The sequence below is a fragment of the Simochromis diagramma genome, unplaced genomic scaffold, assembly GCF_900408965.1.
Source record: "Simochromis diagramma unplaced genomic scaffold, fSimDia1.1 OVJJ01000123.1, whole genome shotgun sequence".
In the NCBI taxonomy this organism is placed as follows: Eukaryota; Metazoa; Chordata; class Actinopteri; order Cichliformes; family Cichlidae; genus Simochromis; species Simochromis diagramma.
The window spans coordinates 5907478-5921490 of NW_024386778.1; the positions used below are offsets into that span (position 1 = coordinate 5907478).

Sequence of the window (14013 nt, forward strand, 5' to 3'; positions counted from 1 at the left end):
CAGGGCCCACTAGAGGACTTTGGGTCTTCGTGCCACCATGATGAAGTCTGTGACTATTTGGTCAGTGACATTCACAACTGCTGCCTTGTTCTTCCCATGTCGATACTGAACTTTTACTTTTGTGGTTCCTAAATTATGGAGGAGTTCCAGCACATAATCTGGTCCCTTTAAACCCCACCCCACCCCACCCACCCACCCGACCGACCAACATTAGTACCAGAGTTAGCTTCTAGTCAATGTTAATCGGTTTTCGGTGGGGTTTTTTGAAATTGTCTTTTCTCCATGTTTTATTATTACATGTTGCAATAGGTGTCTGAAAGGTGCAGCCTGAGATGTGGTCTAAAGTCTTCCCTCCAATGTTTTACCAATCGTGTTAACATTCTGTTTTTACCACATGCAATAAAAGTGTTTCCTGCCTGGGCCCAGCAACCTTTGCCTCTGAGCCAGAGAGACAGAGGTCCACATAAAACAAGTGGAAATTCTAACAGTCTGATAATAAATTGTGAAAACTTATAATTTGAGCATATTTGCCTTTTCTTGTGAAAACAAAACAAAACAACAACAATAGCAACTTTTAAGGTAAACATCACATAGTACTTCACAACAAAATACAACAAAGTTAACCAAACACAAGGCCAAAAAGATTCATTTTTAGCCGTATTTTAAAAGAGACCACTGAGACCACATATTTCAGAGGTAGACCCTTCCAGAGTTGCACAAGCACTGTCTACTTTAGTTTTCAGCTTTGTATGATGCACAGCCAGCAGGCCTCAACTACATGGCCTCAGGGGCATGTTAGGGACATAAAGATTTCAAAGTTTATTGATGTAAGTTTGTGCTTGTCCATGAAGAACTCTAAAAGCCAGAATGTTGAAATGGACTCTAAATTTAATGGGGATCCAATGCAGGTGGGTCAGTAACAGCGTGACCTCAGTACTTGGAAGACTTTGTCAGCACCCTTGCAGCATCATTCTAAACAACTTACAGATGTTCCAAGGAGTTTTTACTTAGACAAGCGACCAGTGATTTAAGGTAATCTAAACATAATGAAATAAATGCATGCAGGGGTAGGCAACCTTTCTGATGATGAGTGGCATCTAAAATTTCCTCAGAAGTGAATGTGCCATATAATTGCATTAGCAATAAATTGAATAATGCTCTATATTAACAGTTACACACTACATAGAACAACTTTACAGAATTATATTTGTTCACAGATGTTGGCAGCTACAGTGGGGCAAAAAAGTATTTAGTCAGCCACCGATTGTGCAAGTTCCCCCACTTAAAATGATGACAGAGGTCAGTAATTTGCACCAGAGGTACACTTCAACTGTGAGAGACAGAATGTGAAAAAAAATCCATGAATTCACATGGTAGAATTTGTAAAGAATTTATTCGTAAATTAAGGTGGAAAATAAGTATTTGGTCACCTCAAACAAGGAAAATCTCTGGCTCTCACAGACCTGTAATGTCTTCTCTAAGAAGCTTTTCTGTCCCCCACTCGTTACCTGTATGAATGGCACCTGTTTGAACTCATCATCTGTATAAAAGACACCTGTCCACAGCCTCAAACAGTCAGACTCCAAACTCCGCCATGGCCATGGCCAAGACCAAAGAGCTTTCGAAGGACACCAGGAAAAGTATTGTAGACCTGCACCAGACTGGGAAGAGTGAATCTACAATAGGCAAGCAGCTTGGTGTGAAAAAATCAACTGTGGGAGCTGTAGAATAAAAAGGGGATGTCTTTTCCTCTTCTAGTTTCATTATTTTAATATGGCACTATTAGTTCATTAGAATCATATAACCAGCTTTGCATTAAATATATACTGAAGTTTTTGATCTTACATTAGCCTTTGTATTACAGTGATTGTTATAACTCTAGTTTGATTTTTTACTTACAGGTACCAGAATAATAATATGATCTTTCATTGCAGATGTGACCAGGATCAACTTATAAATATTGCAGTTTGTTGCTTATTCTAGAGTTGTGCTCAAGTTAATTAAGGGTTAAAAGCTACAGTCAGCGTGAATGTCTGACTGATCTATTGAGGGGAAAGGCTTCGAGCATAGAGGGCCGCACGCGCTTACATACCACTGATATCATATTATTCTTTGTGGTCTTTTATTCAATTATGTTTTTTGCTAAGTTTAAACTGGTAGTAATCAAATGACATTGATTAAAATATTAAATGCCTGAGTCAGTTTCCGGGCTTTTTTTTAGAGAATCAGTGAAAAGCATAAATCATCACTTTCATGTTTAATAATTAATGATTGAAATGAACTGAATAGCGTTTAGAAGATTTGTTAATTTGTTTGTCTTTTGTTAAAAAGAGTGGTTTCAATAATTTCAGACACACCTTGCAATTGTGCTTATGATGAGTTGGCACTTGGTCTTTTGAAGGTCATAAGCTTCGTTCGGCGTGATGGTCCGGACTGATATATTGCAGGTTTTGACTTTGAGTGCAGAGGGCTAAATGCAAACATGCTTACACAGCACTTATACGATGTTATTCTTGGTGATCTTGTGCTCTGTTATGTTTTTTGTTATGTTTTACGTTGTGGTAGCTGACCAAGCATTATTCATTTAGTATTATACACTTGTTTTCGAGCAATACACACTGATAGTCTTAATCAATATGGAAGTCCTTGTAGTTGCAATGTTGTGTCTCTGCAGGAGACGGATGGCTCCAGGAGATGGGGGGCAGTCAGCGTCTGCCCTCGGGAAGGAGACAATGTTATTTTTCTGTGTTAAATAAAACTGTCAACATTGATTGTATAACACCTGTCATTACGCATGAAGTGGCGTTCTAATACCCAGATTTTTACAAAACTATGGAGATGTGTTTTTTGTGATGAGATCTGAGGCTGTCTGCATACAGTTTCCATCTCCCACGTGTGTGACCATTAAAATCATCGTTTGACTTGACCCGGCCGGACCAGTGTTGTTATTGTGGTGTTTCTCTTGTCTCCATCCCCAATATTTTGAACCATAACATCTTGGGGGCTCGTCCTGTGGTATTGGGGTGGACGTTGGAGGTTTGGACGGTCCGAGGTTGTCGAGCGGACAGGCACGGACCAGGGATCTGACGTGAGTGGGCTCCGCGGGTACATCTAAAGGTAAGGCACTACCTGTTGAGTTGATTCCCAAATTGTGCCAAATTGGGCTGCATTAAATTAAAAGTCTACTCACCGAAGTTGCTGGTGGGTGTCTGTTTTGATTTTGATGAGGATCCCCGTGTGTGTGTTATGCAGTTAAAGTCGGTTAAGAGTATTTAATGAAGTTGAAAAAGTATGAAAGAAATGCTGGGTTAGAGTCCCAAGGAATTGAGTTAAAGGCTCAAGTAGTTTGGTAGGGAATTGGTCATGTTGTTGGTTAAAGTCCAAATTGGTTATAAGTGTGGTCCTGTGTGATCATCTCTAGGCACTTGCCTTAGTCACACTCTTGTTTTAAGGTGTTGACTGTTGTTTCAAATTGTTACAAATTATTATAGGACGGCACCGGAAGTTGCTAAGAAGCGCATAGCCCGGAGGTTATGCTTCCTCCTGGCCATGGACGCGTGGCCTTGACCTGTCGGCGAACAGGGTTAGTTCAGTTTGGCTTATCTGTGGGGTACAGGGCATCCTGAAATAAGCTAGGAGTTAGAGTCTCCTCACCGTTGGAAACGGTGTGATGTGCTTTTTTGGACACAGTTAAATTGAGTTAGGGATTTTAGAAATCAGGCCATAGGCTGTTCTGGAGGAAACAGATACTGGTTAATTGATTACAAAAAAGTTAGACTTTCTTCGGTGAGACCCGTTATTTTAAATTTGTCGAAATTTGTTAGGTGCTAAATCTGTCTGGCCTTGCAGTGATTGTAAATATAAGACGTCTTTGTAATATAAAATAATAGTTCACCAGTGGAAAGGATGGCACAACCGGCTTTTATCGATCTGCCAACACCGGCAAGAGAGGAGCAGGCACAGACCAGCAGAGCAATCATCAGAAAATGGAAGACATACAAGACCACTGATAATCTCCCTCGATCTGGGGCTCCACGCAAGATCTCATCCCGTGGGGTCAAAATGATCATGAGAACGGTGAGCAAAGATCCCAGAACCACACGGGGGGACCTGGTGAATGACCTGCAGAGAGCTGGGACCAAAGTAACAAAGGTCACCATCAGTAACACACTACAACGGCAGGGAATCAAATCCCGCAGTGCCAGACGTGTTCCGCTGCTGAAGCCAGTGCATGTCCAGGCCCGTCTGAAGTTTGCCAGAGAGCACATGGATGATACAGCAGAGGATTGGGAGAATGTCATGTGGTCAGATGTAACCAAAGTAGAACTTTTTGGTATAAACTCAACTCGTCGTGTTTGGAGGATGCAATACTGAGTTGCATCCCAAGAACACCATACCTACTGTGAAGCATGGGGGTGGAATCATCATGCTATGGGGCTGTTTTTCTGCCAAGGGGACAGGACGACTGATCCGTGTTAAGGACAGAATGAATGGGGCCATGTATCGTGAGATTTTGAGCCAAAACCTCATTCCATCAGTGAGAACTTTGAAGATGAAACGAGGCTGGGTCTTCCAACATGACAATGATCCAAAACACACCGCCCGGGCAACAAAGGAGTGGCTCCGTAAGAAGCATTTGAAAGTCCTGGAGTGGCCTAGCCAGTCTCCAGACCTCAACCCCATAGAAAATCTGTGGCGGGAGTTGAAAGTCCGTGTTGCTCGGCGACAGCCCCAAAACATCACTGCTCTCGAGAAGATCTGCATGTAGGAATGGGCCACAATACCAGCTACTGTGTGTGCAAACCTGGTAAAGACCTATAGTAAACGTTTGACCTCTGTTATTGCCAACAAAGGTTATGTTACAAAGTATTGAGTTGTATTTTTGTTATTGACCAAATACTTATTTTCCACCCTGATTTACGAATAAATTCTTTACAAATCCTACCATGTGGATTCATGGATTTTTTTTTCACATTCTGTCTCTCACAGTTGAAGTGTACCTCTGGTGCAAATCACTGACCTCTGTCATCATTTTAGGTGGGGGGAACTTGCACAATCGGTGGCTGACTAAATACTTTTTTTCGCCTGGTTGGTGGTCATTAGGTGTATAGATTGAAGTTCTCTGGTGACCTGTAATCGTTTTTCTTTGGCTCCAAAGACTATTACTTCAGTTTTGTTTTTGTTTAGCTGGAAAAAATTGTGACACAACCAGTCATTAATTTCCTCAATGTAATAACCAAGAGCCTGTAAAGGCCCTGGTCTCCTGGTGACATTGTGATATATGTCTTAAAGACATAAAGACCTGGATGGCCGCTAACTTTTTGCTTCTTAATTCAGATAAAACTGAGGTTATTGTACTCTGCCCTGAAAAGCTTAGAAATATGGTATCTAACCAGATTCTTACTCTGGATGGCATTACCTTGGCCTCCAGTAACGCTGTGAGGAACCTTGGAGTCATTTTTGACCAGGATATGTCCTTCAACGCACATATCAAACAAATATGTAAGACTGCGTTCTTCCATTTGCGCAACATCTTTTAAATTAGAAATATCCTGTCTCAGAGTGACGCTGAAAAACTAGTTCATGCATTTATTACTTCCAGGCTGGACTACTGTAATTCATTATTATCAGGATGTCCTAAAAACTCACTGAAAAGCCTTCAGTTAATCCAAAATGCTGCAGCATTTTGGATTAGCTGAAGGGACTAGGGACTAGAAAGAGAGAGCATATTTCTCCTGTTTTGGCTTCCCTTCATTGGCTTCCTGTTAAGTCCAGAATTGAATTCAAAATCCTGCTCCTCACATACAAGGTCTTAAATAATCAGGCCCCATCTTATCTTAATGACCTTGTAGTACCATATTAGAGCACTTCGCTCTCGCTCTGCAGGCCTACTTGTTGTTCCTAGAGTATTTAAAAGTAGAATGGGAGGGAGAGCCTTCAGTTTTCAGGCCCCTCTTCTGTGGAACCAGCTTCCAGTTTGGATTCGGGAGACAGACACTATCTCTACTTTTAAGATTAGGCTTAAAACTTTCCTTTTTGCTAATGCATATAGTTAGGGCTGGACCAGGTGACCCTGAATCCTCCCTTAGTTATGCTGCAATAGACGTAGGCTGCCGGGGGATTCCCATCATGCATTGAGTTTTTCCTTTCCAGTCACCTTTCTCACTCACTATGTGTTAATAGACCTCTCTGCATTGAATCATAGCTGTTATTAACCTCTGTCTCTCTTCCACAGCATGTCTTTTATCCTGTCTTCCTTCTCTCACCCCAACCGGTCGAAGCAGATGGCCGCTCCTCCATGAGCCTGGTTCTGCCGGAGGTTTCTTCCTGTTAAAAGAGAGTTTTTCCTTCCCACTGTTGCCAAAGTGCTTGCTCATAGGGGGTCATATGATTGTTGGGTTTTTCTCTGTATCTATGAAGCGCCTTGAGGAGACTTTTGTTGTGATTTGGCGCTATATGAATAAAATTCAATTGAATTTAACTGAATATATTTGTGTGTCATCTGCATAGCTGTGATAGTTTATTTTGTTGTTCTTTATAATCTGTGCCAGTGGGAGCATGTAGATGTTAAACAGAAGAGGTCCCATGATGGAACCTTGGGGAACTCCACATGTGATACTTGTCTGCTCAGATGTGAAGTTACCTATTGATACAAAGTATTTCCTGTTTTCTAAGTATGTTATGAACCAGTTTAGTACAGTTCCTGAAAGACCTGTGTGTAAAGTAAAGTGTAAAGTGTGCGTGTTAGTCCCCATAGGGAAATAGTTCCTCTGCATTTAACCCATTCACCCAGTGAAGCAGTGGGCAGCCACCAGTGCAGCGCCCGGGGAGCAGTGTGTAGGGACGGTACCTTGCTCAGGGGTACCTCAGGGTAGCCGTTCAGTGGAGTCGAACCCCCGACCTTCCGATCATGGGGCCACCACTCTACCTACTGAGCTATCCCTGCCCAGTTCTCCAGTCGTTTGAGTAATATGTTGTGGTCAACTGTATCAAATGCTGCACTGGGATCCAGTAAAACTAAAACTGACATTTTTCCACTGTCTGTATTCAGACATATGTCATTAAACACTTTTGTCAGAGCAGTTTCAGTGCTGTGGTTGAATGAAAACAGACGCTGTTGTGACAGTGATGTACACTGTCTTGTTGGTATATGTATGATTTCTATACATTTTGCGTCAGATGAAAACTTTGGTTGTAAGATTCAGATAATTATTTGTTAAATGCTAGACATTTTAAATGAGAATAAGAAAGAAAGAGTATTTCTGTGTGCTCCCTTTCCCTGTTAACGCCCTACCTGGCCCCCTGGCAAAACTTTGCTAGACCCGCCCCTGCACAGTTACCAGCTGTCAGCTACTTAGAAAAGAATCCTGGTGTTATTTCTCAGAAACTGTTTATAACTTCCCTTCAACTCATTCATGTCACCTAAAAGGTAAACCTGTTTCTCCATCACCTGTTCAGCTCTGATGATTCTGTGAGGACATCTCCTGGTTTCATCTTCATGTTTCCCTCTCACGAGATAACCAAACCGATATAATGACCAGCAGCTTTTACTGCTGTGGCTCCAGCAAACATCAGCTGATACTAGAAATTAATATTAAATAAATTCTAACAAAAGCTGATCAAGCTTACATCCACTGGTTTCCTCTTTCTGGCGCAAAGTGGGAGATAAACAAACAAGAGAGACGGGACTTGCGACAGAAAAGCTGATCAGCTGATCATTGATCAGTTTCATGATTGAAGTAGCAACAGGAGAGGGAGGGGGAGAGAATAAGAGAAGAAAAGGCAGCTGACAGCGTAAAGACGCAGAATAACTCCAGCTTTGTGTCTTTTTCCATTCTAGATGAAGTACGGGACAAACTGCGTTCCTTCTCAGCTCAATACAAAATGCGTAATATTTTCTCTAAATGACGGATGTTTCTATCCCAAAGTTCCAAATGGAAGATTTAGCAAATGAGGCAACGTAACCAAGTGTTTTGATTGTGTTAGGTGCAAAGTTGCCAGAGGCACAAACAAGGGTTCAGTTTTTTTATACTTGTTGGTTTTGGAAAAAGATACCAGCCATCTAACTTTTAGAGTCTAATCGCCTATTCAGGATAATTTCCTTTTTCAGCTTAGTAACATCCTAGGACTCAAAACAGATATAAACTGAAAGTCATCTGCATAGCAGTGATAAGAAATGTCCTTAAAGATGTTCAAAATTTGCTGAAGAGGGAACAGATAACAGAAACAGATACCCCAAACAGAACCTTGTGGCACATCATATATAAGAGAACTGGAAGAAGACCTGGACTTAGAAATAGCCTAAGCAGACCCAGATACACTCATCTAATATCTCAGCCTATTGAACAAAACATGATGGTCAACAGTATTAAAAGCAGAGGTAGCTTCTAAACTCAGCAAAACAGAACATTCTCCATTATCAGTTCACATCAAATGTCACTTAAGAGCTGTTTCAGTGGAATAAGCTCTACAAAAGGCCAGATTGAAACTAATCAAGAATACTGTACTTGTCCAAGACAGCTATTAGCTGGTTAGCCACAACTTTTTCGAAGATCTTCACAATAAATGGTAACATTTAACTCTTATTTACTCACCGAAAGGCGCAAAGCCATCATTTAACAAAGAAAGAGGCCTTTTCCACACCGCATGCAAAATGTGACACCATGCTGGTTGAAAGCAAAACAAAATCTGCATAGCAGAAATGTAGTCACACATGTTTTTCAGGTTTGTCAGCCTGTGACCTAAGCATCAAATGACAGCCTCTGTAGAATTAAAAACATCCTGTCTCATTCTCAATGGTGCTGAAAAACTAGTTCACACATTTATTACTTGTAGGCTGGACTACTGCAATTCATTATTATCAGGATGTCCTAAAAATTCCCTGAAAAGCCTTAAGTTGATCCAAAATGTGGTAGGAAGGCTCTTGGCAGGAGCTAGTTATCCAAAGCTTCCGGTTCAAAAAAACACAGATGATTTTGGTAGCTCCACTGAGGCATCGGGGATTTGCAAATGGAGCCAGGATTCAGTTACAATTAGTAGACAATAACCCACAGAGCACCCAGTGGTTTCACAATCGCAGGTGGGATACTTTGGGTCCTATCCAATATAAAGTTCATGCTGAGGCCAATTTCTCTCAGTTCCTGCTGACTGAAAGTGATCAGTGTGTTGCACTAAAAAAGCATAAAAAATGCAAAAGCACAAAAGTGTGCATAGCAGCTGGGAGCGCTGTGCTGCAGATGCTGCTTATGTTTGGAGAAAAAAGGGAGAGGTGTGCAACTGAAAGAACACCATCCAGCAGTGAAACTTGGAGATACTTCAGTGCATCCAGAACTGGGAATTTCATCAAAGTGAAGGAATTATGAAGAAAAAAAGATACTTGTGCAAAACTGGGTCTGGGTTGTCACTTTGTCTTCCAACACAACAACGACCCAAAACATATTTTGCTCCTAGTAAATAACTTCAGAAGACCAAAGTGAACAAAGTACTGTGTGTTCTGCGCAAAGCTCTCACTTGAATCTGATTTAAAATCTGTGGTCTGACCTGAACACCAAGGTCCGTGCAACAAGACCATCAAATCTGGAGGAGATTGAGAGATTTGCCAATAAAAAAAAAGGGCTGGAACTGCCCAGGAGATGTGTGTGAAACTTGCTGAAAACAATAATCAATGATTACCTAGCAAAAATGAGACACAAATCCTTAATTATGTTAAAATTTGTAATAAACATCCATCCATCTTCATCCGCTTATTCGGGGCTGGGTTGCAGGGGCAGCAGCATAAACAGCCACTTCTTCTAGCTTGTCCGAGGGAACACCAAGGCCAGCTGAGAGACATAATCCCTCCAGCGTGTCCTGGGTCTGCCCCAGACCCTCCTCCTGGTGGGACATGCCCGGAACACCTCACCAAAAGAGGCACCCAGGAGTAGGGCTGGGCCATATTATACCGTTCACGGTAATACCGGTATAATGTTAGGCAACGATAGGAAAATGAAATATCGCAATAGAATATGAGTAAAACGCGCATGCGCAGTGCCTTTGTTTTCATACGCACATGGCCGATTGTTGAGTGAAACAGATGAACCAGAATTGGTTTGTAAAAATGGTGCAACTTCAGTGATGTGGAACTGGTTTGGTGTTTGTCCGTCAGATACATGACAAAGCACATTTTTTTTGCAGAACATGCAAGCGGCCGTCGTTATTGTCATATTTGTCGGACTAAGATGCTCTTAAATCTGGGAGTAATCTGGGTCCTAAACACCGTATTCTTCAGGTCAAACGAACACTGCAGCATCACTGAGAGTTAAAAACTGTCTAAATTCTTTCATCTTTAATAAAACGATCAGCATTGCTGCTTTACCAGGTGTAACTATGAAGTTTAACTTCCAGGCATCCATTAAAACAAAATTTATTACATTTAACGGAGTAGAAGTTAGCAGGAAGCTAGCGGAAGTTAGCTCGCTAGTTTCGCTAGTTACCTAAGCATGATATAGCATGTTCTGACTGAGAGATTTCTGAAAAAATTCAAACGTACAGCTCTGCTATCACTTCCAACATAAATGAAGACAGGAAACTTAACAGCAGTGACGTTTGTAGGGTTACTGAAGTTGGGCTAGCTGGTATATAATGATGTGCTACGTGATCGCTAGCGACACAGCTATGTTAGCATAACATAAACAGTGAAGCTGGAGGACGAACACTAACACTTTTCCACTTATAAACGTTAACGTTAAAGTTCCTGATAGTTGGAGACAAATGCAATCGCATGGCAGGATGCTGTAAACGGACCAAACTTCAGTCAGGAGAACAACTGAGATAATCCATCCACAATACGAGGTTAGTCATTAATATACTCCAACAACATGGGAATAGAGCAGCTGCCAGAGAATTCAATATTAATGAATCAATGGTACAGAAGTGGAGGAAGCAAGAAGAATGAGTTGAATAAAGTTTGATTTATCTGACTGCTTTGTTTCGCTTAATGTGCGTTATAATCCCGTGCATTTTATGGTCCGAAAAATACGTACTGCACACTGCAGTTTAATGTTGCAAAGCACCTCTTTTTAACTTCAGTGGATATTATATATGGTTATGCTCAGGATATGTCAGCCCATTTCTACTGGAAATGCCTTTTGGTTAAACTTTCAGCAAGGAATTTGCATTTGCACTGTTACATTTTTATAAAGCTTTAATGTACATAAAAACCAGCTTCTTATTTAAGTGAAAATAAATGGAAGGTTGTCTTTTTGCGCTAGTAATGTTGTGGAGTTGTATTTTGTCTCGCATCAATTATATCGTCAGTTATATCGTTATCGCAAATTTTCAAATATATATCGTGATAAATATTTTTGGCCATATCGCCCTGCTCTACCCAGGAGGCATCCTTATGAGATGCCCAAACCACCTCAACTGGCTCCTGTAATAAACATGATTCTGATAAAGCAAAGAAATATTAGCAAGCTCCACATAGAAGAATTATATACTCTACTCTCTAAGGATCTGTGTGCCATCACAGATAGGACAAAGTCTCTTTCTCCAAATCATGTCTTTAGTTCTAAGGGCTAAAAGATCTTAATATTCTGTGACATGGGACTAAAATTCACTGGTAATATTCCTAAAATATATACATGTGAAACACTAGAAGATTGTGTAATGCATGGAGCATTTCTGTTTCACAACACTGAAAATCTGAGCAGCTTGACAGCGTTAGAGTCATCATATATCACATGTGAAGCCTCATAGTGTACCACAGATGGTTTTACAAGCACAGAGGTGGCTTTTAGCTTTAAAAAGAAAGAGGTTCATGCTGCATGAGGCTTAGGATTACCGCCAGGAAGTAATGGTATATTACCATCCCTCGCTGGTATGGAGTATGGGCCAAGATGTTATAAAAAAAAAAAACAACCAACAAAACCCCTCACACACATAAGGGCCCCAAAGGGCAACATTGATCTCTCTGTTCAACTATAGTAAGTGTAGGTTGTCAGTCTGCTGTCAGTCTGCTGTCAGTACAACTGCGTTATCAATATCCTGGATGTCCAAGTCCATTCAGTTTGGATTTCTCCAGTTTCCTCTTTTCAGTGTGGGAGGAACTGTTTTTTTGTTTTTTTTATATTAAAAGCTGCTACTCCTCCACTGGGATTTGGCCAAAAACAGTGTTTTACTTCTTGTTTAGTCACACTCACTTGTAATTGTCAAATGACTTTAAGCTAACGTCATTTCAAGATGGAAACTACCTAACACACCACAGGGCAGAAGTGATACCAGTGTATTACAAGGCATCATATGAATAGTGTTCATGTTTGTGTGTTTAGCAGTGATCTCATTTATTTTCAGTTTCAGTTTCACCGATTCTAATTTCAGCTACTGTTCATGCTCTAGTGGTGAGTCACCGAGTCAGGTGCTTTTTCATTCTGCCGTGAAAATACACAGCAGAAAGTCCCCGGACTTTCTGCTGTGTGTGTATACACACACACACACACACACACACACACATATATATATATATATATATATATATATAATATATAATATATATATGATATATGTGTGTGTGTGTGTGTGTGGTGTGTATACACACCACAGCACAAGCCCGGTATAACACACACAACACATATATATATATATATATATATATATATATGATGGGTGTGTGTGTATTACCTGTTTGTGTGTGTGTGTGTATACACACACACACACACACACACACTACACATATATAATATATATATATTATATATATATCTATAATTATAGATATATGTATGTGTATAGGTTTGGTTGTGTGTGTGTTATGGTGTATTGTATATATATATATATATATATGTATATATATATATATATATATATATATATGTATGTATGTATGTATGTATGTATGTATGTGTGTGTGTGTGTGTGTGTGTATATATACACACACACACACACACACACACACACACACACACACACATATATATATACATACATACATACATACATACATACATATTCTTATATAGTACAAAAATTCAAGACCTCCCTGACTTACATGACAAAAGACATAAAAGTAAAAGTATTTCTGGCTTCTTCTTAACCTACTCGGGTATATCAAACAATACACAAACACACACAAAACAGGTTCCTTTGCTTTACCCACTTAACATAAAATAGTTCCCTTTTATTTTTTTATAAAAAAAGGTAAAGTGGGAAGCCCAACGCTGAAAATCAGTCACGAGCATGTCTCGGTTTCCTCACCCAGCTGGTGAGTTATTTGTATTTTACGCTAACTGGCATTTAGTTATAAGAAATATTAGTACTGCATTAGTCTGTATTGTATTTTTGTGCCAAATCAACATCAGCACTCTAACCTGTCTAACCATGCTAGGAGGTATTCCTGCTACGTTATTAGCGAAGCTTACCTTGAACCAGCGTTCCAGCGTTGACCACAAACAGCAAAAGTAAAGCGACAGTATCCATCGTTTTGAAAAAAGGGGAAAAGATTGTGGGGTTGGTGGATGACCAGCAAGACAAGTAATGACCAGTGGAAATCAAACCAAGGTTTACAAATATGGTCGGCAGATTTCTCACTGCTGTTCACAACAGTTTAAGAGTGAAAAGTCCAGCGAAATGCGTTTTGAACTGGGAGGCCGGGCAGGTGGAATACGGAAAAGCTGACGAAAGGACAGGGGGAGGAGGAGGAGGAGACTCTTAGGGGATTTTGCTTCATTGTTGACTGTAACACGATCTGATATCCTCATGTCGGTGTTGTTCCCACGTCATCATAATAAATGTTGTTCCAGGTTAAACATTGCAAGTGAGCAATCACTTTGTTGTGACGTTATACTTTTTGCGACTTCGGAAAAAAACGCCTTAAAAAAATCTACTTAACTTGCGAGAAAGCGTCTCTGTCCGCCGATCCAGCAATTTGAATTTTTTGCATTTCAGGATAGTGTTCTTTATTAAACGGTAAGCATTATACATATTGTCCTTGCAACATTGGAATTTCATAAATGAATGAATGAATGAGCCGTCATTTGT

The 14013-nt window shown here is 40.4% G+C and overlaps 1 protein-coding gene across 2 annotated transcripts in view; it reads right to left on the reverse strand.

The window, feature by feature from the left end:
- alcama (activated leukocyte cell adhesion molecule a) overlaps positions 1–13649 on the reverse strand; it is a 43638-nt gene extending 29989 nt beyond the window's left edge. For both annotated transcript variants that reach the window (XM_040012826.1, XM_040012816.1), the window contains exon 1: positions 13395–13649. In XM_040012826.1, the coding sequence (XP_039868760.1) occupies positions 13395–13452 (58 nt within the window). In that variant the 5' untranslated portion in view covers positions 13453–13649. The remainder of the gene's footprint in view (positions 1–13394) is intronic.
- Between the last annotated feature and the right edge of the window lie 364 nt (positions 13650–14013).